The 24,301-nt window shown below is 43.1% G+C and overlaps 1 protein-coding gene across 1 annotated transcript in view; it reads left to right on the top strand.

Moving 5' to 3' along the window:
• LOC124033248 (SH3 and multiple ankyrin repeat domains protein 2-like) overlaps positions 1–24,301 on the top strand; it is a 209,048-nt gene that overhangs the window by 119,176 nt on the left and 65,571 nt on the right. The window contains exons 13-14 of the mRNA XM_046345236.1: positions 16,842–16,923; positions 21,768–21,850. Coding sequence (XP_046201192.1) covers positions 16,842–16,923; positions 21,768–21,850 — 165 coding nt within the window. The remainder of the gene's footprint in view (positions 1–16,841; positions 16,924–21,767; positions 21,851–24,301) is intronic.

Raw genomic sequence — 24,301 nt, 5'->3', positions numbered from 1 at the left:
CAACGTGTGTGTGTTCCAATGTGTGTGTTCCAATGTGTGTTCCAACGTGTGTTCCAATGTGTGTGTTCCAACGTGTGTTCCAATGTGTGTGTTCCAACGTGTGTTTCCAACGTGTGTTCCAATGTGTGTGTTCCAACGTGTGTTCCAATGTGTGTGTTCCAATGTGTGTGTTCCAACGTGTGTGTGTGTTCCAATGTGTTCCAATGTGTGTGTTCCAATGTGTGTGTTCCAATGTGTGTTCCAATGTGTGTTCCAATGTGTGTTCCAATGTGTGTGTGTTCCAACGTGTGTTCCAATGTGTGTGTTCCAACGTGTGTGTTCCAATGTGTGTTCCAATGTGTGTGTTCCAACGTGTGTTCCAATGTGTGTGTTCCAACGTGTGTGTTCCAACGTGTGTTCCAACGTGTGTTCCGTGTGTTCCAATGTGTGTGTTCCAACGTGTGTTCCAATGTGTGTTCCAACGTGTGTTCCAACGTGTGTGTTCCAACGTGTGTGTTCCAACGTGTGTGTTCCAACGTGTGTTCCAATGTGTGTGTTCCAACGTGTGTTCCAATGTGTGTGTTCCAACGTGTGTTCCAATGTGTGTGTTCCAACGTGTGTTCCAACGTGTGTGTTCCAATGTGTGTGTTCCAACGTGTGTTCCAATGTGTGTGTTGTGTGTGTTCCAATGTGTGTGTTCCAACGTGTGTGTTCCAACGTGTGTGTGTGTGTTCCAATGTGTGTGTTCCAACGTGTGTTCCAATGTGTGTGTTCCAACGTGTGTTCCAACGTGTGTGTTCCAATGTGTGTTCCAACGTGTGTTCCAATGTGTGTGTTCCAATGTGTGTGTTCCAATGTGTGTTCCAACGTGTGTTCCAACGTGTGTTCCAATGTGTGTGTTCCAACGTGTGTTCCAATGTGTGTGTTCCAACGTGTGTTCCAACGTGTGTTCCAACGTGTGTTGTGTGTGTTCCAACGTGTGTTCCAATGTGTGTGTTCCAACGTGTGTTCCAATGTGTGTTCCAATGTGTGTGTTCCAACGTGTGTTCCAATGTGTGTGTTGTGTGTTCCAATGTGTGTTCCAATGTGTGTGTTCCAATGTGTGTGTTCCAATGTGTGTGTTGTGTGTTCCAATGTGTGTGTTCCAACGTGTGTTCCAATGTGTGTTCCAACGTGTGTGTTCCAACGTGTGTTCCAATGTGTGTGTTCCAATGTGTGTTCCAATGTGTGTGTTCCAACGTGTGTGTTCCAATGTGTGTGTTCCAATGTGTGTGTTCCAATGTGTGTGTTCCAATGTGTGTTCCAATGTGTGTGTTCCAACGTGTGTTCCAATGTGTGTGTTCCAACGTGTGTTCCAATGTGTGTTCCAACGTGTGTGTTCCAACGTGTGTTCCAATGTGTGTGTTCCAATGTGTGTTCCAATGTGTGTTCCAACGTGTGTGTTCCGTGTGTGTTCCAATGTGTGTGTTCCAATGTGTGTGTTCCAACGTGTGTTCCAACGTGTGTGTTCCAATGTGTGTTCCAACGTGTGTTCCAATGTGTGTGTTCCAATGTGTGTGTTCCAATGTGTGTTCCAACGTGTGTTCCAATGTGTGTGTTCCGTGTGTTCCAATGTGTGTGTTCCAACGTGTGTTCCAATGTGTGTGTTCCAACGTGTGTTCCAACGTGTGTGTTCCAACGTGTGTTCCAACGTGTGTGTTCCAACGTGTGTTCCAATGTGTGTGTTCGTGTGTTCCAATGTGTGTGTTCCAACGTGTGTGTTCCAACGTGTGTTCCAATGTGTGTGTTGTGTGTTCCAATGTGTGTGTTCCAATGTGTGTGTTCCAACGTGTGTGTTCCAACGTGTGTTCCAATGTGTGTGTTCCAACGTGTGTGTGTTCCAACGTGTGTGTGTGTTCCAATGTGTGTGTTCCAACGTGTGTTCCAACGTGTGTGTTCCAATGTGTGTTCCAACGTGTGTGTGTGTTCCAATGTGTGTTCCAATGTGTGTTCCAACGTGTGTTCCAATGTGTGTTCCAACGTGTGTTCCAACGTGTGTTCCAATGTGTGTGTTCCAACGTGTGTTGTGTGTTCCAATGTGTGTTCCAAAGTGTGTGTTCCAACGTGTGTTCCAAAGTGTGTGTGTGTGTTCCAACGTGTGTGTTCCAACGTGTGTTCCAACGTGTGTTCCAATGTGTGTTCCAACGTGTGTTCCAATGTGTGTTCCAACGTGTGTTCCAACGTGTGTGTTCCAACGTGTGTGTTCCAACGTGTGTGTTCCAACGTGTGTGTTCCAACGTGTGTTCCAATGTGTGTGTTCCAACGTGTGTTCCAATGTGTGTGTTCCAACGTGTGTTCCAACGTGTGTGTTCCAACGTGTGTGTTCCAACGTGTGTTCCAATGTGTGTGTTCCAATGTGTGTTGTGTTCCAACGTGTGTTCCAATGTGTGTGTTCCAACGTGTGTGTTTCAACGTGTGTTCCAATGTGTGTGTTCCAACGTGTGTGTTCCAACGTGTGTTCCAATGTGTGTTCCAATGTGTGTTCCAACGTGTGTTCCAACGTGTGTGTTCCAACGTGTGTGTTCCAACGTGTGTGTTCCAACGTGTGTGTTTCAACGTGTATTCCAATGTGTGTGTTCCAACGTGTGTGTTCCAACGTGTGTTCCAATGTGTGTTCCAACGTGTGTTCCAACGTGTGTGTCCAACGTGTGTGTTCCAACGTGTGTGTTCCAACGTGTGTGTTCCAACGTGTGTTCCAATGTGTGTGTTCCAACGTGTGTTCCAATGTGTGTGTTCCAACGTGTGTTCCAACGTGTGTGTTCCAACGTGTGTGTTCCAACGTGTGTTCCAACGTGTGTGTTCCAACGTGTGTTCCAATGTGTGTGTTCCAATGTGTGTTCCAATGTGTGTGTTCCAATGTGTGTTCCAATGTGTGTGTTCCAACGTGTGTTCCAATGTGTGTGTTCCAACGTGTGTTCCAATGTGTGTTCCAACGTGTGTGTTCCAACGTGTGTTCCAATGTGTGTGTTCCAATGTGTGTTCCAATGTGTGTGTTCCAACGTGTGTTCCAATGTGTGTTCCAATGTGTGTGTTCCAACGTGTGTTCCAATGTGTGTGTTCCAACGTGTGTTCCAATGTGTGTGTTCCAATGTGTGTGTTCCAATGTGTGTGTTCCAACGTGTGTGTTCCAATGTGTGTGTTCCAACGTGTGTGTTCCAATGTGTGTGTTCCAACGTGTGTTGTGTTCCAATGTGTGTGTTCCAATGTGTGTGTTCCAATGTGTGTGTTCCAATGTGTGTGTTCCAATGTGTGTGTGTGTTTTGTTCCAATGTGTGTGTTCCAACGTGTGTTCCATGTGTGTGTGTGTGTTCCAACGTGTGTTCCAACGTGTGTTCCAATGTGTTTGTTCCAATGTGTGTGTTCCAATGTGTGTGTTCCAATGTGTGTGTTCCAACGTGTGTTCCAACGTGTGTGTTCCAACGTGTGTTCCAACGTGTGTGTTCCAACGTGTGTTCCAATGTGTGTGTTCCAATGTGTGTGTTCCAACGTGTGTTCCAACGTGTGTGTTCCAATGTGTGTGTTCCAATGTGTGTGTTCCAATGTGTGTGTTCCAATGTGTGTGTTCCAATGTGTGTGTTCCAACGTGTGTTCCAATATGTGTGTTCCAACGTGTGTTCCAACGTGTGTTCCAATATGTGTGTTCCAACGTGTGTGTTCCAATGTGTGTGTTCCAACGTGTGTGTTCCAATGTGTGTGTTCCAACGTGTGTTCCAATGTGTGTGTTCCAATGTGTGTGTTCCAATGTGTGTGTTCCAACGTGTGTTCCAACGTGTGTTCCAATGTGTGTGTTCCAACGTGTGTTCCAATATGTGTGTTCCAACGTGTGTTCCAATGTGTGTGTTCCAATGTGTGTGTTCCAATGTGTGTGTTCCAATGTGTGTGTTCCAATGTGTGTGTTCCAATGTGTGTGTTCCAATGTGTGTGTTCCAACGTGTGTTCCAATATGTGTGTTCCAACGTGTGTTCCAATATGTGTGTTCCAACGTGTGTGTTCCAATGTGTGTGTTCCAACGTGTGTGTTCCAATGTGTGTGTTCCAACGTGTGTTCCAATGTGTGTGTTCCAATGTGTGTGTTCCAATGTGTGTGTTCCAACGTGTGTTCCAACGTGTGTTCCAATGTGTGTGTTCCAACGTGTGTTCAAATATGTGTGTTCCAACGTGTGTTCCAATGTGTGTGTTCCAATGTGTGTGTTCCAATGTGTGTGTTCCAATGTGTGTGTTCCAATGTGTGTGTTCCAACGTGTGTTCCAATGTGTGTGTTCCAATGTGTGTGTTCCAACGTGTGTTCCAATGTGTGTGTTCCAACGTGTGTGTTCCAATGTGTGTGTTCCAATGTGTGTGTTCCAATGTGTGTGTTCCAATGTGTGTGTTCCAACGTGTGTTCCAATGTGTGTGTTCCAACGTGTGTTCCAATGTGTGTTTTCCAACGTGTGTTCCAATGTGTGTGTTCCAACGTGTGTTCCAATGTGTGTGTTCCAATGTGTGTTCCAATGTGTGTGTTCCAACGTGTGTTCCAATGTGTGTGTTCCAATGTGTGTTCCAATGTGTGTGTTCCAACGTGTGTTCCAATGTGTGTGTTCCAACGTGTGTTCCAATGTGTGTGTTCCAATGTGTGTGTTCCAACGTGTGTTCCAATGTGTGTGTTCCAACGTGTGTTCCAATGTGTGTGTTCCAATGTGTGTGTTCCAACGTGTGTTCCAATGTGTGTGTTCCAACGTGTGTTCCAATGTGTGTTCCAACGTGTGTGTTCCAATGTGTGTTCCAATGTGTGTGTTCCAACGTGTGTTCCAATGTGTGTTCCAATGTGTGTGTTCCAACGTGTGTTCCAATGTGTGTGTTCCAACGTGTGTTCCAATGTGTGTTCCAATGTGTGTGTTCCAACGTGTGTTCCAATGTGTGTGTTCCAACGTGTGTTCCAATGTGTGTGTTCCAACGTGTGTTCCAATGTGTGTTCCAACGTGTGTGTTCCAACGTGTGTTCCAATGTGTGTGTTCCAATGTGTGTTCCAATGTGTGTGTTCCAACGTGTGTGTTCCAATGTGTGTGTTCCAATGTGTGTGTTCCAACGTGTGTGTTCCAATGTGTGTTCCAATGTGTGTGTTCCAACGTGTGTTCCAATGTGTGTGTTCCAACGTGTGTTCCAATGTGTGTTCCAACGTGTGTGTTCCAACGTGTGTTCCAATGTGTGTGTTCCAATGTGTGTTCCAATGTGTGTGTTCCAACGTGTGTGTTCCAACGTGTGTTCCAATGTGTGTGTTCCAACGTGTGTTCCAACGTGTGTGTTCCAATGTGTGTTCCAACGTGTGTTCCAATGTGTGTGTTCCAATGTGTGTGTTCCAATGTGTGTTCCAACGTGTGTTCCAACGTGTGTTCCAATGTGTGTGTTCCAACGTGTGTTCCAATGTGTGTGTTCCAACGTGTGTTCCAACGTGTGTGCTCCAACGTGTGTTCCAACGTGTGTGTTCCAACGTGTGTTCCAATGTGTGTGTTCCAACGTGTGTTCCAATGTGTGTGTTCCAACGTGTGTGTTCCAACGTGTGTTCCAATGTGTGTGTTCCAACGTGTGTTCCAATGTGTGTGTTCCAACGTGTGTTCCAACGTGTGTGTTCCAACGTGTGTTCCAATGTGTGTGTTCCAACGTGTGTGTTCCAACGTGTGTTCCAATGTGTGTGTTCCAACGTGTGTTCCAACGTGTGTGTTCCAATGTGTGTTCCAACGTGTGTTCCAATGTGTGTGTTCCAATGTGTGTTCCAATGTGTGTTCCAACGTGTGTTCCAATGTGTGTTCCAACGTGTGTTCCAACGTGTGTTCCAATGTGTGTGTTCCAACGTGTGTGTTCCAATGTGTGTTCCAAAGTGTGTGTTCCAACGTGTGTTCCAAAGTGTGTGTTCCAACGTGTGTGTTCCAACGTGTGTTCCAACGTGTGTTCCAATGTGTGTTCCAACGTGTGTTCCAATGTGTGTTCCAACGTGTGTTCCAACGTGTGTGTTCCAACGTGTGTGTTCCAACGTGTGTGTTCCAACGTGTGTGTTCCAACGTGTGTTCCAATGTGTGTGTTCCAACGTGTGTTCCAATGTGTGTGTTCCAACGTGTGTTCCAACGTGTGTGTTCCAACGTGTGTGTTCCAACGTGTGTTCCAATGTGTGTGTTCCAACGTGTGTGTTCCAACGTGTGTTCCAATGTGTGTGTTCCAACGTGTGTGTTTCAACGTGTATTCCAATGTGTGTGTTCCAACGTGTGTGTTCCAACGTGTGTTCCAATGTGTGTTCCAATGTGTGTTCCAACGTGTGTTCCAACGTGTGTGTTCCAACGTGTGTGTTCCAACGTGTGTGTTCCAACGTGTGTGTTTCAACGTGTATTCCAATGTGTGTGTTCCAACGTGTGTGTTCCAACGTGTGTTCCAATGTGTGTTCCAACGTGTGTTCCAACGTGTGTGTTCCAACGTGTGTGTTCCAACGTGTGTGTTCCAACGTGTGTGTTCCAACGTGTGTTCCAATGTGTGTGTTCCAACGTGTGTTCCAATGTGTGTGTTCCAACGTGTGTTCCAACGTGTGTGTTCCAACGTGTGTGTTCCAACGTGTGTTCCAATGTGTGTGTTCCAACGTGTGTGTTCCAACGTGTGTTCCAATGTGTGTGTTCCAACGTGTGTGTTTCAACGTGTATTCCAATGTGTGTGTTCCAACGTGTGTGTTCCAACGTGTGTTCCAATGTGTGTGTTCCAACGTGTGTGTTCCAATGTGTGTTCCAAAGTGTGTGTTCCAACGTGTGTTCCAAAGTGTGTGTTCCAACGTGTGTGTTCCAACGTGTGTTCCAACGTGTGTTCCAATGTGTGTTCCAACGTGTGTTCCAACGTGTGTTCCAACGTGTGTTCCAACGTGTGTGTTCCAACGTGTGTGTTCCAACGTGTGAGTTCCAACGTGTGTGTTCCAACGTGTGTTCCAACGTGTGTTCCAATGTGTGTGTACCAACGTGTGTTCCAATGTGTGTGTTCCAACGTGTGTTCCAACGTGTGTGTTCCAATGTGTGTGTTCCAACGTGTGTTCCAATGTGTGTGTTCCAACGTGTGTGTTCCAACGTGTGTTCCAATGTGTGTGTTCCAACGTGTGTGTTTCAACGTGTATTCCAATGTGTGTGTTCCAATGTGTGTGTTCCAACGTGTGTGTTCCAACGTGTGTTCCAATGTGTGTGTTCCAAAGTGTGTGTTCCAACGTGTGTGTTCCAACGTGTGTGTTCCAATGTGTGTGTTCTAACGTGTGTTCCAATGTGTTTGTGTGTTGCTTCCAGACACTCGTCTGTGGCTTGGCTAATGTTAGAACAATGTGCAGTGACAGGAGAGGTCTCTTGATATAGGTGAATGCTAGCTTTGGTGTTTACACCTCCCTCAAAATGTGTTGGTAAAGATGTTTTTAATGTCCGATTCAGGATATTTGTAATACTCATATCTATTTGTGAATCCTGAAAGACCTACGTGTTGGACTGAGTGACTGGACAGTGCCACAATGGCCCGATCAGTACATTTTGACCGGATTTGTCAATTATAGGAAACGGTGATGCTATACAAATTCAGTTTATGAAGGATATGATAATTCATTCCGTTTGGGGAAGGGGTTATGATTGATGGATTAAGAACGATTTGACATTGCAACGTCGATGTGGGCTACAATTGGCTGTCGACTTTTTCACCAATACATCTGTTTCCCTTTGCCTGAAGGGACAGCTAATGCACACACAATATTTCAGATGTAGTTATAACTGCTGAAATACCATCTGAATATATGCTATAGTCTGGTCGTAGCTATCTATCTGTGCAGCTGCTTGGTTACTAATCTGCCATAGACCGACTACGTAAACGCAACTTGTACCAAATTATACAAGATTTTAGTTATTGGTTCAGCGAGATTACTTGGTTACTAACATCATGCAGTTGTGCCAGAATCGTAAACCCTTCACTGCAACACTCATGTACATTCCTGATTGATATATTTCCATGGAAACGTTCTCTGTACACTGTACAAGCCCGGTTGCTAAGGAGTGGGCCTTGGCAAGATTTTTTTCTCTTTTTGTATGATTTTTCCTCTCTCTCACTCTCTCTGTGCACTAAGAACAGAGCTTACGTGGGACTTGTTCATTACCAGATAGAGTTGCTCTCTTTATCTCAACGGGGATGGTTATGGCCTATGTATCTTCACATAGTGGGATTGGTCAAACTTTCTTGGGATGTTTCTTAAAGGCTTTGTAGCCTGAGGACAAGAGGTGCAGAGGTGAGGTTATTCTGACTGTGAAGGGAACTTGGAGGTGAAGGTGTGAGCGTTTCCGGGAAGCACTCCATTAGAGGGGAGGAAGAGGGCGCAAATGGAAGAGACGGCCAAATCCAGGAAGAAGGTTCATTTTGGAGGTACAGCACTGTGTGTGTGTTGGGGAGGGAAACGGGTGAGAGCGAGTGAGCGAGTGAGCGAGTGAGCGAGGACCATATTTAGCTGGTAGTCTGGTTGTAAACAGGGTTGTATTGTGTTTTTAACAGAACGTGTTTCACCTGGAAAAAAGAGGAACATATGGATTTCTGTTTGTTATTATCAGTGTTTTAGTTGGACGTGTGTGTGGGTTTATTTACGCGGACAGTGGATTGTGTAAATTGTATTTTCAGGTTGAATGTAGTGTTACTTATATAAAGGGGGTGGAAGAATCCATAACTGTAAATTATAATGTTGTGTTTTTCATAACATGTACTGTATAGCCTGTTGTATGTGTATGTATTCACCTTCCTCACTATGTATGTATACACCTTCCTCACTATGTATGTATTCACCTTCCTCACTATGTATGTATACACCTTCCTCACTATGTATATATTCACCTTCCTCACTATGTATGTATTCACCTTCCTCACTATGTATGTATTCACCTTCCTCACTATGTATATATTCACCTTCCTCACTATGTATGTATTCACCTTCCTCACTATGTATGTATTCACCTTCCTCACTATGTATGTATTCACCTTCCTCACTATGTATGTATTCATCTTCCTCACTATGTATGTATTCACCTTCCTCACTATGTATATATACACCTTCCTCACTATGTATATATTCACCTTCCTCACTATGTATGTATTCACCTTCCTCACTATGTATGTATTCATCTTCCTCACTATGTATGTATTCACCTTCCTCACTATGTATGTATTCACCTTCCTCACTATGTATGTATACACCTTCCTCACTATGTATGTATTCACCTTCCTCACTATGTATATATTCACCTTCCTCACTATGTATATATTCACCTTCCTCACTATGTATGTATACACCTTCCTCACTATGGATGTATTCACCTTCCTCACTATGTATGTATTCACCTTCCTCACTATGTATGTATACACCTTCCTCACTATGGATGTATTCACCTTCCTCACTATGTATGTATTCACCTTCCTCACTATGTATATATTCACCTTCCTCACTATGTATGTATACACCTTCCTCACTATGGATGTATTCACCTTCCTCACTATGGATGTATTCACCTTCCTCACTATGTATGTATACACCTTCCTCACTATGTATGTATTCACCTTCCTCACTATGTATGTATTCACCTTCCTCACTATGTATGTATTCACCTTCCTCACTATGGATGTATACACCTTCCTCACTATGTATGTATTCACCTTCCTCACTATGGATGTATTCACCTTCCTCACTATGTATGTATTCACCTTCCTCACTATGGATGTATTCACCTTCCTCACTATGTATGTATTCACCTTCCTCACTATGTATATATACACCTTCCTCACTATGTATGTATTCATCTTCCTCACTATGTATGTATTCACCTTCCTCACTATGTATATATACACCTTCCTCACTATGTATATATTCACCTTCCTCACTATGTATGTATTCACCTTCCTCACTATGTATGTATTCATCTTCCTCACTATGTATGTATTCACCTTCCTCACTATGTATGTATTCACCTTCCTCACTATGTATGTATACACCTTCCTCACTATGTATGTATTCACCTTCCTCACTATGTATATATTCACCTTCCTCACTATGTATATATTCACCTTCCTCACTATGTATGTATACACCTTCCTCACTATGGATGTATTCACCTTCCTCACTATGTATGTATTCACCTTCCTCACTATGTATGTATACACCTTCCTCACTATGGATGTATTCACCTTCCTCACTATGTATGTATTCACCTTCCTCACTATGTATATATTCACCTTCCTCACTATGTATGTATACACCTTCCTCACTATGGATGTATTCACCTTCCTCACCATGTATGTATTCACCTTCCTCACTATGTATGTATACACCTTCCTCACTATGTATGTATTCACCTTCCTCACTATGTATGTATTCACCTTCCTCACTATGTATGTATTCACCTTCCTCACTATGTATGTATACACCTTCCTCAGGAGAAGTATTTCAAGGGTTGCAGACATCTGATCAGATATAACACATGCAGTACAGTTCAGTACAGTGGTTGAATTTATTAATGGTTGAATCTATCCTATTGTGCTAGTTTTGCATTCGATCCACATAGTAGTATTAGCCTAGCTGTGTCACTATCCATTTCAAATGTAGGAGTCAGGTTGAAACTTAGATTTACCAAGCTAGCCACTGATTGTGCTAGGCTATGATAGGCTCGCCACTGTCTGTGCTTGGCTAGGATAGGCTAGCCACTGACTGAGCAAGGCTATGCTAGGCTAGCTACAGAACTCCAATGGTATTGTGATTTAGTATTCACCAGCAACAACTGTCAGCACAGTGCACACTGGTCAAGTAGTCTTTTTTTATTCTGCTGTCTGTGCGTTGAGGAGGGGAGGGAGGGAGGTGTGTTTGCACTCTACTTTTACTGGAGACAAGCAAAGAGAGAGAAAGAGAGAGCGTGTGAGAGAGAGAGAGAGAGAGAGAGAGGGAGAGAGAGATAGATAGAGAGAGAGAGAGAGAGAGAGAGAGAGAGAGAGAGAGAGAGAGAGAGAGAGAGAGAGAGAGAGAGAGAGAGAGAGAGAGGGAGAGAGAGAGAGAGCGAGCGAGCGAGCGATGTGCTGGAGGTTTGGCCAGGGCCTGACCAGAGCCCTACACTGTACAAATTCTTTGGTTAACTTAAACGAGTGCCTCCACCTTAAAGGAGATTAAACCTTAACTTTGCTGGAGTATCGAAACACATGGTTGGCAGGGTTTTGGGACAGTTTAATACTACATTTGACCAGATTGAGAGGGTATTGGGACAGGTTGATACTACTTTTGACCAGGTTGTGAGGGTACCTGGTACAACTTTTGACCAGATTGAGAGGGTATTGGGACAGATTGGTACTACTTTTGACCAGATTGAGAGGGTATTGGGACAGATTGGTACTACTTTTGACCAGATTGAGAGGTAATTGGGACAGATTATTACTACTTTTGACCAGATTGAGAGGGTATTGGGACAGATTGGTACTACTTTTGACCAGATTGAGAGGGTATTGGGACAGATTGGTACTACTTTTGACCAGATTGAGAGGGTATTGGGACAGATTGCTACTACGTTAAAAAATAGAAATACTCAAAGCACAATCATTGTGTTGTAAAAATCATAAAAAGTAGTACACCTAATCTGAGATCTGGTGTCTGGAGGGTGAATGTAAACCCAATATAACTTAATGTATTTCTAAACAGAATGGGAAAAAAGTGGTTCCTTGAATCTGAATTATTGTGTTTTTAAGAGAGTGTTCCAGCATCAAAACCCATGAATAATGTTTTGGCAGACTGTGTTGTGTCTCTCATTCAATTAAATTGTTTAACATTTCAAATTTGTTTATAGCATAAATATTGACTGATGATTTTCAGTCAATATTCTGATTCACACAGAGAAGACACTGGGAAATTAATATTTTTTCTAGGGTAAACTTTGGAACTTATTATAAGCTACAGTTGTCAGGTCCATTGTGAGATTATAAATGATGTTACAATCAAGATTTTTAGGGCTATTCGGTTTTGTGCATTCAGACATTCTTCAGACCCCTTGACTTTTTGCACATTTTGTTACGATGCAGCCTTACTCTAAAATTGATTTTTTTTAAATTCCCTCATCAATCTACTCACAATGCCCCATAATGATACATTTTGCAAATGTAAAAAGAACAACTGAAATATCACATTTACATACAGTTGAAGGTGGAAGTTTACATACAGCCAAATACATTTAAACACAATTCCTGACATTTAATCTGAGTAATAATTCCCTGTTTTAGGTCAGTTAGGACAACCACTTTATTTTAAGAATGTGAAATGTCAGAATAATAGTTGGGCGAATTATTTATTTAAGGTTTTATTTCTTTCATCACATTCCCAGTGGGTCAGAAGTTTACATGAACTCAATTAGTATTTGGTAGCATTGCCTTTAAATTGTTTAACTTGGGTCAAACATTTCGGGTAACCTTCCACAAGCTTCCCACAATATGTTGGGTGAATTTTGGCCCATTCCTCCTGACAGAGCTGGTGTAACGGAGTCAGGTTTGTAGGCCTCCTTGCTCGAACACGCTTTTTCCATTCTGCCCACACATTTTCTATAGGGTTGAGGTCAGGGCTTTGTGATGGCCACTCCAATACCTTGACTTTGTTGTCCTTAAACCATTTTGCCACAACTTTGGAAGTATGTTTGGGGTCATTGTCCATTAGCGACCAGCATTTAACTTCCTAACTGATGTCTTGAGATGTTGCTTCAATATATCTAGATATTTGTCCTACCTCATGATGCCATCTATTTTGTGAAGTGCACCAGTCCCTAATGCAACAAAGCACCCCCACAACATGATGCTGCCACCCCCATGCTTCATGGTTGGGATGGTGTTCTTCGCTTACAAGCCTCCCCCTTTTTCCTCCAAACACAACGATGGTCATTATGTCCAAACAGTTGTATTTTTGTTTCATCAGACCAGAGGACATTTCTCCAAAAAGTATGATCTTTGTCCCCCATGTGCAGTTGCAAACCGTATTCTGGCTTTTTTTATGACGGCTTTGGAGCACTGTTTTCTTCCTTGCTGAGCGGTCTTTCAGGTTATGTCGATATAGGACTTGTTTTACTGTGGATATAGATACCCTTGTACCTGTTTCCTCCAGCATCTTCACAAGGTCCTTTGCTGTTGTTCTGGGATTGATTTGCACTTTTCGCACTAAAGTACATTCATCTCTAGGAGACAGAACGCATCTGCACACATGACTGTAAGTCGCTTTGGATAAAAGCGTCTGCTAAATGGCATATATTATTATTATTATTATTATCTCTTTCCTGAGCGGTATGACGGCTGCGTGGTCCCATGATGTTTATACTTGCGTACTACTTGCGTACTATTGTGGTACCTTCAGGCATTTGGAAATTGCTCCCAAGGATGAACCAGACTTGTGGAGGTCTACAAAAAAAAATTCTGAGGTTTTGTCTGATTTATTTTTTTATTCCCCATGATGTCAAGCAAAGAGACACTGAGTATAGGTAGGCCTTGAAATACATCCACATGTACACCTCCAATTGACTCAAATGATGTCAATTAGCCTATCAGATGCTTCTAAAGCCATGGCATAATTTTCTGGAATTTTCCAAGCTGTTTAAAGGCACAGTCAACTTAGTGTATGTAAACTTCTGACCCACTGGAATTATGATAGAGTGAATTATAAGTGAAATAATCTGTCTGTAAACAATTGTTGGAAAAATGACTTGTGTCATGCACAAAGTAGATGTCCTAACCGACCTGCCAAAACTATAGTTTGTTAACAAGAAATTTGTGGAGTGGTTGAAAAACAAGTTTGAATGACTGCAACCTAAGTGTATTTAAACTTCTGTCTTCAACTGTAAATATTCAGACCTTTTACTCAGTACTTTGTTGAAGAAAGAACCTTTGGCAGCGATTACAGCCTTGGGTCTTATTGGGTATGATGCTACAAGCTTGGCACACCTGTATTTGGGGAGTTTCTCCCATTCTTCTCTGCAGATGCTTTCAAGCTCTGTCAGGTTGGATGGGGAGCATCGCTGCACAGATATTTTCAGGTCTCTCCAGAAATGTTTGATCCGTTTCAAGTCTGGGCTCTTGCTGGGCCACTAAAGGACATTCAGAGGCTTGTCCCGAAGCCACTCCTACATTGTCTTGGGTGTTTGCTTAGGGTAGTTGTTTTGTTGGAAGGTGAACCTTCGTCCCAGTTTGAGGTCCTGAGCGCTCTGGAGAAGATCTCACTGTACTTTGCTCCATTCATCTTTCCTTCGATCCTTACTAGTTACCCAGTCCTTACCGCTGAAAAGCATCCCCACATCAGGATGCTGCCACCACCATGCTTCACCGTAGGGATGGTGCCAGGTTTCCTCCAGAAGTTGGCATTCAGGCTAAAGAGTTCAATATTGGTTTCAGACCAGAGAATATTGTTTTTCAGGGTTTGAGAGTATTTAGGTGCCTTTTGGCAAACTCCAAGTGGACTGTCATGTGCCTTTTACTGAGAAGTGGCTTCCGTCTGGCCGCTCTACTATAACGGCCTGATTGGTGGAGTTCTGCAGAGATGGTTGTCTTTCTGTAAGGTTCTCCCATCTCAACAGAGGAACTCTGAAGCTCTGTCAGAGTGACCATCAGGTTATTGGTCACCTCCCTGACCAAGGCCCTTCTCCCTGATTGCTCAGTTTGCCAGGCGGCCAGCTCTAGGAACAGTCTTGGTGGTTCCAACCTTCTTCCATTTAAGAATGATGGAGGCCACTGTTTTCTTGGGGACCTTCAATGATGTAGACATTTTTTGGTACCCTTCCCCAGATCTGTTCCTCGACACAATTCTGTCTCGGAGGTCTACGGATAATTCCTTCAACCTCATGCCTTGGTTTTTGCTCTGACATGCACTGTCAACTGTGGGTCGTTATATAGACAGGTGTGTGCCTTTCCAAATCATGTCCAATCAATTGAATTTACCACAGATGGACTCCAATCAAGTTGTAGAAACATCTCAAGGATGATCAATGGAAACAGGATGCACCTGAGCTCAATTTCGAATCTCAAAGCAAAAGGTCTGAATACTTACGTAAATAAGGTATTTATGTTTTTTATTTAATCAAACTCATCAGTCAATATTTATGCTATAAATGAATTTAAAATGTAAAACCATTTTATTGAATGAGAAACACAGCCAAAACATTATGTATTTGTTTTGATGCTGTAACACTCTCTTAAAACACAATTATTCAGATCATAGAACCACTTTGGGTGTTTTAAAGTTTTTCCATTCTGTTTAGAAATACCTTGAGTTACATTGGGTTTACATTCACCCTTCAAACACCAGATCTCAGATTAGGTGTACTACTTTTCAATGGTTTTACTACACAATGATTGTGTTTTGAGTTTTCCTATTTTAATAGTGTATGGGCCCTGGTCAACAGTTGTACACCATAAACTACAAAGGGTGCAATTTGGGACATTGCCAGAGAGACACCACTGACAGGGAGTTTCATTAGTACTGTGTCTGGCGGGGTGCTTTCACCCATGCTGAAAAGGTGCATAAAACCTTTGTCACTCCACAGCTTCTCAGAACATAATAGCTTAGCAGTTTCCTACAAGTCTTCGAATTTGAACTTAAAATTTGAAACCAAACATGGTGATTAATAAGAAATAATGTACATCTCATAAGTCAATGAAATGTAATTGTGGACTTTGATGGAAAAAGCAGAAGGAATTGAGGTGTTTGATGTATGTTTACCGAGAAATAGAAGGGCTCTTGACTAGAGTAGACCTACCCTGTATGAGTACACATCTACCTACTACATACATTATATGGCTATGTAATATAAGCCATATAACTCATCCTGCTATCAAAGAGGCTTAGAAAAGAAATCAGTGACTATGACAACCAGTGAGTAGGCTGGAGGGGAAAGTGAAAGTGTTGAGTCCCACGCAGTCAAGATATCAGCACATATCATCAACATGGAGAACAGAACAATACTAGAATAACACTCACTGTGGTCTTCAACATCTTCAACATCTCCACATCCTATCAATGCATTTAATATGCCATTGTCTAAAGGTTAATGGATGGCTATTTAACAGCTGAAATGTTTGCTGTTTTTAAAGGGCCTTTGTTTATTTTTTATTGCTTTATTGATATCATGCGTCCCAAAAGGCACCCTACGGACCGAGGTCAAAAGCAGTGCACTATATGGGGAATAGGGTGCCATTTAGGGTACAGTCGTGGTCACCCCTTTAATGTATTGGTCACCCCTTTAATGAATTGGTCACCCCTTTAATGAATTGGTCACCCCTTTAATGAATTGGTCACCCCTTTAATTTATTGGTCACCCCTTTAATGAATTGGTCACCCCTTTAATGTATTGGTCACCCCTTTAATGAATTGGTCACCCCTTTATTGAATTGATCACCCCTTTAATGAATTGGTCACCCATTTAATGAATTGGTCACCCCTTTAATGAATTGGTCACCCCTTTAATGTATTGGTCACCCATTAAATTAATTGGTCACCCCCTTTAATGTATTGGTCACCCCTTTAATGTATTGGTCACCCCTTTAATGTATTGGTCACCCCTTTAATGTATTGGTCACCCATTAAATGAATTGGTCACCCCCTTTAATGTATTGGTCACCCCTTTAATGAATTGGTCACCCCTTTAATGTATTGGTCACCCCTTTAATGAATTGGTCACCCCTTTAATGTATTGGTCACCCCTTTAATGTATTGGTCACCCCTTTAATGTATTGGTCACCCCTTTAATGTATTGGTCACCCCTTTAATGAATTGGTCACCTCCTTTTTTACTGATTGTTCTGTCTTTAGATGCCCGAGCAGACAGGGCTGAGAGAAGGAAGCTTTTCAGGCACTACACCGTGGGGTCCTACGACAGCTTTGATGCATCAAGGTAAGGATTGGTTTCTTTCATTCCTCCGTAGAAAAAAAAGCCTATTCAAGGGGATGTACAAAAGAATTATGGTGAAATCAAAGTATTATACAGTGTGTTAAATGACCTAATCTGCTACGATATATGACACGTTTTAGATACAGTTTGTACATACACTACCGTTCAAAAGTTTGGGGTCACTTACAAATGTCCTTGTTTTCCATGAAAACATACATGAAATGAGTTGCAAAATGAAACGGAAATGTAGTCAAGACGTTGACAAGGTTATAAATAATAATTGAAAAATAATTGCATTCTTCAAACTTTGCCTTCGTCAAAGAATCCTCCATTTGCAGCAATTACAGGCTTGCAGACCTTTGGCATTCTACTTGTTCATTTGTTGAGGTAATCTGAAGAGATTTCACCCCATGCTTCCTGAAGCACCTCCCACAAGTTGGATTGGCTTGATGGGCACTTTACATACCATACGGTCAATCTTAATATCTTCATATTTTATTTTTATTAGCCAGTCTGAGATATGACTTTTTCTTTGCAACTCTGCCTAGATGGTCAGCATCTCGGAGTCGCCTCTTCACTGTTGACTTTGAGACTGGTGTTTTGCGGGTACTATTTAACGAAGCTGCCAGTTGAGGACTTGTGAGGCGTCTGTTTTTCAAATCAGACACTCTAATGTACTTGTTCAGTTGTGCACCGGGGCCTACCACTCCTCTTTCTATTCTGGTTATAGCCAGTTTGCGGTGTTCTGTGAAGGGACTAGTACACAGTGTTGTACGAGATCTTCAGTTTCTTGGCAATGTCTCACATGGAATAGCCTTCATTTCTCAGAACAAGAATAGACTGACGAGTTTCAGAAGAAAGTGCTTTGTTTCTAGCCATTAATTGAACCCACAAATGCTGATGCTCCAGATACTCAACTAGTCTAAAGAAGGCCAGTGTTATTGCTTCTTTAATCAGGACAATGGTTTTCAGCTGTGCTAACATAATTGCAAAAGGGTTTTCTAATGATCAATTAGCCTTTTTAAAATGATAAACTTGGATTAGCTAACACAACGTGACATTGGAACACAGGAGTGATGGTTGCTGATAATGGGCCTCTGTACTCCTATGTAGATATTCCATAAATAAATCAGCCGTTTCCAGCTGCAATAGTCATTTACAACATTAACAACATCTACACTGTATTTCTGATCAATTTGATGTTATTTTAATGGACAGAAATGTGTTTTCTTTCAAAAACAAGGACATTTCTAAGTGACCCCAAACTTTTGAACAGTAGTGAAGAAGATACAGCTTACATATGCCTCACATTTGGTGTCAGACTATAGATCTTTATGAATGGTGTCGAGACTGATAAAATTGCATCACTAGCATAATTCAATCGAAAAGAACACAGAAAAGAGCACAGTAAGCTATTCATCAGAGAATGCTGCCAGGTGACGAAGAGAGGAGTTCATGTGACTTGTGAACTCAACCTTACACAGCTAGCATATGGTTTATGTAATGTATTGTCTTTCATTTGGGAATAGCATGTATGGGAGATTGCATGAGAACCTTTTACCTGATGGTCATGTGCATATTTCAGTTTATTCATACATTTCAACTCATTCATTAGTAGTACTGTACTCTAATCTGTGACACCACTGATTACAGCACTAAAAGTAGTACTGAGAGGGTGAGGTTCTACCTAGCATGTGTGTGTGTGTGTGTGTGTGTGTGTGTGTGTGTGTGTGTGTGTGTGTGTGTGTGTGTGTGTGTGTGTGTGTGTGTGTGTGTGTGTGTGTGTGTGTGTGTGTGTGTGTGTGTGTGTGTGTGTGTGTGTGTGTGTGTGTGTGTGTGTGTGTGTGTGTGTGTGTGTGTGTGTGTGTAAGAAGGGCTGAGCAAGAGTGTGTGTGAAAACTCTCGCTGTCAGATGGATGGTGATGAAAGAAATGCTTAAGCAGGGCCTTGCTTGTTCATTCCTGGGCAGTCGTTGCTGGAAATGTTACGCAAACAGCACTGAACTCAAAAACTCTACCGAGGAATGTCCTCGGCTTCTTCTCAGGGATCTGTCCTCATGAGAAAGCATACGTTCATTGCACGGTTTTACTGATGAACATCCCAATGAATACTGGAGACAATACTGGAGACATGACATTTGTAATGTCTTTATTGTTTTGAAACTTCTGTATGTGTGATGTTTACTGTTAATTTTTATTATTTATTTCACTGTTGTATATTATCTACCTCACTTGCTTTGGCAATGTTAACACATGTTTCCCATGCCAATAAAGCCCCTTGAATTGAATTGAGAGAGAGACATCCATCCAACTGTGCTCATATACCCACGCCCCAGTACAACCAGTACAAGAGCAGAACACGTTGTCATGGAGACACAGGTAGCAGTGCTGTGAAGGCTTGCTGCATGCTGCTCCACTCATCTGCTCTGACATCATAGGTGACAGAGGTGAAGGACTCTAGCCTGGTCCCTCTATCCTGGTCCCAGATCTGTTCCTGCTGTCTTGCCAAACTGGGCATAGTGTAGCAGATCTGGGTCTAGCCAACTGTGCAAGACACAAACAGATCTGGGGACCAGGCTACAGTATAGGCACAGAGATTTTGGGTAAACTTTGCCAGGATTCTGGTTTGCTGAACAAGGGGCATCGAGCAGGTTGGTATTTATCGAGATCTCTGCAGAGTGGTTACTAGCTGGCCTTGCCACAAAGTCATAAAATCAGATTTTAAATCTAACCTTAACCTTAAACCAAAACTAAACCACACCTTACGCCTAACCTTACATTAAGACCAAAAAGCAACAACATCAAAATCACCATTTTTTTAACGACATAGAACATTTTGACTTCGTTGCTGGCCCAGCTAGCGAAAACCACTCAGCTCTGCCTCCAGGACAAGATTCATCCCAATAAATATCAACCTGGGGATTGTTCTATATAAGGGAGATTTCCATTTTATCCTCTTGACCAGTTGGACTTCTTCAATAGGTTCACGTTATAATCACTTCAAAAGTGTGTAGTCCTACTTAGATGTACAGGCGATACATGAAGCAGAAAGGGGACTACTAATTAGCTGAGCAGAGCCTGTCTGCATCGGGATAGCCATAGGCTGCCTTTTGGGTTCATACTTGAACATTGGAGTAGGCATGACTTGATTCTGTTTCCTGAAGGTCTGTAAAGCCCTGTATTACATGTAAAACATTCCTGTCTGGATGCTTCACTGACCTGCAGGAGGAAAGGAATAGTCACCATCATAATTACCATAATCCTCCTTATCATCACCACCATTGTCATCAGCATTTAACATCCTTATCACCATCATCACCATCACCATCATTATCACCATCGTCGTCACCATCACCACCATTGTCATCAGCATCATCATCCTTATCACCATCATCGTCATCTTTACCACCGTCATCATCACCATCATCTTCCTTATCACCCTCGTCGTCATCATCACCCTCGTCGTCATCACCACCGTCATCATCATCATCATCTCCATCATCATCCTTATTATCATCATAATAGTTTTGTATTGCCTGGTATTACTGCACTGTTGGAGCTAGAAACACAAGCATTTCACTGCACCTGCGATAACTTCTGCAAATCTGTGTACGTGACCGATAAACTTTGATCATCATTATCATCATATAGTGACCTCATCCCCCTGATTAGATCAAAGGTCACCATTGGTTCACCAGAATCTACCAAAACATTGTTGCACTATGAGGACCTACAGGTCCACTTTGTCCCTGGAAAACTATGACTAACACCATTCTGACTCCCTGCTCAAAGTAGTGTGTTACCATGGCAACCAGACATCCCACCACCAGCATCATGCTGCTGCTACCTCTGCTGCTCTCCCTTCAAATTCCTCCTTGGAACCCAACCAAGGCTTGCAATGCAATACTAATTCTGGAATGCTGTCTACTTGTGTAGCCTAGTTTATGAAAATTTGTCTGACCTGCTGTTTGCATCCAAGCATACTAAATTGAATGAATGCCATGCATCTTAAAATATTCACTTAAGCTATTATTGTTGTTGTTGTTTGAAATCCAGCAACTGATTACTGAAAAATATAAGTGATTCCTTTCAAGTAAAAAACTAAATAAAAACATTTCACCATTTTAGGCTTTTATTTGTGGCACCAGCACTGTATTCTTCCATTTTCTGATGGTTTCGTTTAGTTGATATTGATATTAGGCCAAATCCAATCACATTATTGCAAAATTGTCTATAGGAATATAACTTTTTTTCAGAAATGACACCACAGCATTAGAATGGTGCGGTTGTCATCCAGCATCCAGATGCCACAGCCTATAGGATTTACTGCTGGTCGAGGAACGAACATTTTGATAGGCTGAGGGTGGTCACTCCCATTACATTGAATTAAATGACTGCTTATTTCCTATATTCGTTCATCCATTCATTCGTTCTTTCATTCATCCACTCAGCTATGCACCCTATAGGGTGCCCTCATCTCTCCCTCCCTCCCTGACCTCGCTTCCTCCGCTATGTTTTTCTCTCTCTCATGTTTGCCGCATGTGGTTTTCCTCTTTGGATGGAAATGTTTCTCGCTATGGAAAACCTAGCTTTGTCGCCGGCTCCTGCTGTTAGTTTATGTTTTCCAGTGCAACAACGTTTTCTGCAGAGGCTGACTCGTTCTTTGGAGGTTCACGGTGACGGTGTGTCGCTACCACATCGCGTGCAGCACTGTTCAGTATAGTTAATGAATTCGTTGGGCAACGGACGAACTGTCATAATGAAGCACTCGGGGCGAGCAGCTGTGGCTATGATGAGGATGATAGGATGTAATAATAACGGTCGATTTGCGCGGAATTTTCTCCACAGCAACTGTGTTATTGACGAGAAGACGGTAGTCCTACAGAAGAAGGATAATGAGGGATTCGGGTTTGTGCTGCGAGGGGCGAAAGGTAGGAGACTGACAGACCAAGAGACGCACTCACTCAGTCAGTGTCTGTTCCTCCCTTGTGTTCATGTTGCATCCCCGGTCCACCCGCGCGTCAGTGATGAGAATCACGCTCATATTGCATATTAACAACCCCATGCTGCTTTGTACACCCACTTCAATAGAAATGACTTTTTTCTGTTGACGACAGATCTCATATCTGTGATTGTTTTGTGTTTTAGTCAGCTCTGCTCCTTGTCATGTTTTGTGTGACCTTAATAAGTTTATTATAGAAGTCTATAATAAAACGTCTGAGCCTTAGCAAACACCTTGTGATATTCTGTTGACTTAAACGCTTCTCCATCACAAACGGATGTATCTGAGGCTACTCTCAACAACATTATTTATCCAGTTTATTCAAATCTAATACCCAGAGCCTGTGCCTCTGCTCCAGAGAATATACATGCACGTTAGCTACTGTATGTACATTCATGTAAGCTGCATTGAATGAGCAGACTACCAAATGCCCGTGGAGTTTTCTTGAAGCACATGGCTGATTTATTGCAAGTGTCACTTGTCACCAGCGGTTTCTTTGAGCTGCTTCTACTCCAGTTCTGCAGGAGAAAGATGCTACTCAGTATTCATGTAACATCTGTAACAATCTGCAACATCTAAAGGTAACTTTGATGCGGCTTTGCTGAAAGTTGTATGCTTTTATTGGCTTGAAGAGATGGTCAGTTCAGTTTTCCACCCCCTTGACAGATCTAGCACTCACACACAGTAATGAACCATACAATGCAGGGAGTTTATTTGGACCAGAGTGGAAGGGTTAGTGATGCATCTCTCTGTAGACCCAACACCTGCAACAGTACCTGTCCCATCCCAGCCCCACTACCATCCCCTGACCCACTACCAGCCCCAGCCCCAACACCTGCTCCAGTACCTTACCCAGCACCTGCCCCAGCCCAGCACCTTCCCCAGCACCTGCCTTAGCACCTTACCCAGCCCAGCACCTTCCCCAGCACCTGCCCCAGCCCAGCACCTTCCCCAGCACCTGCCCCAGCCCAGCACCTTCCCCAGCACCTGCCCCAGCCCAGCACCTTTCCCAGCCCAACACCTTCCCCAGCACCTTCCCCAGCCCAGCACCTGCCCCAGCCCATCACCTTCCCCAGCCCAGCACCTTCCCCAGCACCTGCCCCAGCCCAGCACCTGCCCCAGCCCAGCACCTTCCCCAGCACCTGCCCCAGCCCAGCACCTGCCCCAGCACCTGCCCCAGCCCAGCACCTTCCCCAGCACCTGCCCCAGCCCAGCACCTGCCCCAGCCCAGCACCTTCCCCAGCACCTGCCCCAGCCCAGCACCTGGCCCAGCCCAGCACCTGGCCCAGCCCAGCACCTGGCCCCCGTCTCTGTCTCTGTCCAGCACCTGGCCCCCGTCTCTGTCTCTGTCCAGCCAGCATGATTAGGCCTCTGTTTTCCTACATGCATGCTTTTTTTCGTGTCCTGATTATTACATTGCATATGATGATCCATCCAAATACAAATGGTACCGTAGCATTGTTGTAATTCTGTTCCTGCATGTACAGTGCATTCGGAAAGTATTCAGACCCCTTGACCTTTTCTTCATTATGTTAGGTTACAGCCTTATTCAATCTACACACAATACCCCATAATGACAAAGCGAAAACATTTTTATTTTTTACGTTTTAGCAAATGTATTAAAGATTTAAAAAAATAAAAAACTGGAATACCTTATTTTCATAAGTATTTATCAGTAGACCCAGTAGACTCGAAATTGAGCCCAAGTGCAACCTGTCACTTTTTTTGCAACATCGAAGGTCCCCAAGAACACAGTGGCCACCATCATTCTTAAATGGAAGACGTTTTGAACCACCAAGACTGTTCCTAGATCTGTCTGCCTGGCCAAACTGAGTAAACGGGGGAGAAGGACCTTGGTCAGGGAGGTGACCAAGAACCCGTTGGTCACTCTGACAGAGCTCCAGATTTCCTCTGTGGAGATTGTTGTCCTTCTGGAAGGTTCTCCCATCTCTGCAGCATTCCACCAATCAGGCCTTTTTGACTGGGACGAAGGTTCACCTTCCAACAGGACAACGACCCTAAGCACACAGCCAAGACAACGCACAAGTGGCTTCGGGACAAGTCTCTGAATGTCCTTAAGTGGCCCAGCCAGAGCCCGGACATGAACCCGATCTAACATCCCTGGAGAGACCTAAATATAGCTGTGCAGTGATGCTCCCCATCCAACCTGACAGAGCTTGAGACGATCTGCAGAGAATAATGGGAGAAACTCCCCAAATGCAGGTGTGCCAAGCTTGTAGCATCATACCCAATAAGACTCAAGGCTGTAATTGCTGCCAAATGTGCTTCAACAAAGTACTGAGTAAAGCATCTGAATGCTAATGTAAATGTGATATTTATAGAGTAAGGCTGTAACGTAATAAAATGTGGAAAAAGTCTA

The sequence above is a fragment of the Oncorhynchus gorbuscha genome, linkage group LG01 (assembly GCF_021184085.1).
Source record: "Oncorhynchus gorbuscha isolate QuinsamMale2020 ecotype Even-year linkage group LG01, OgorEven_v1.0, whole genome shotgun sequence".
Classification (NCBI taxonomy): domain Eukaryota; kingdom Metazoa; phylum Chordata; class Actinopteri; order Salmoniformes; family Salmonidae; genus Oncorhynchus; species Oncorhynchus gorbuscha.
Note: the sequence above shows the minus strand (reverse complement) of the source record. Positions and strands in the feature narration are given on the sequence as shown.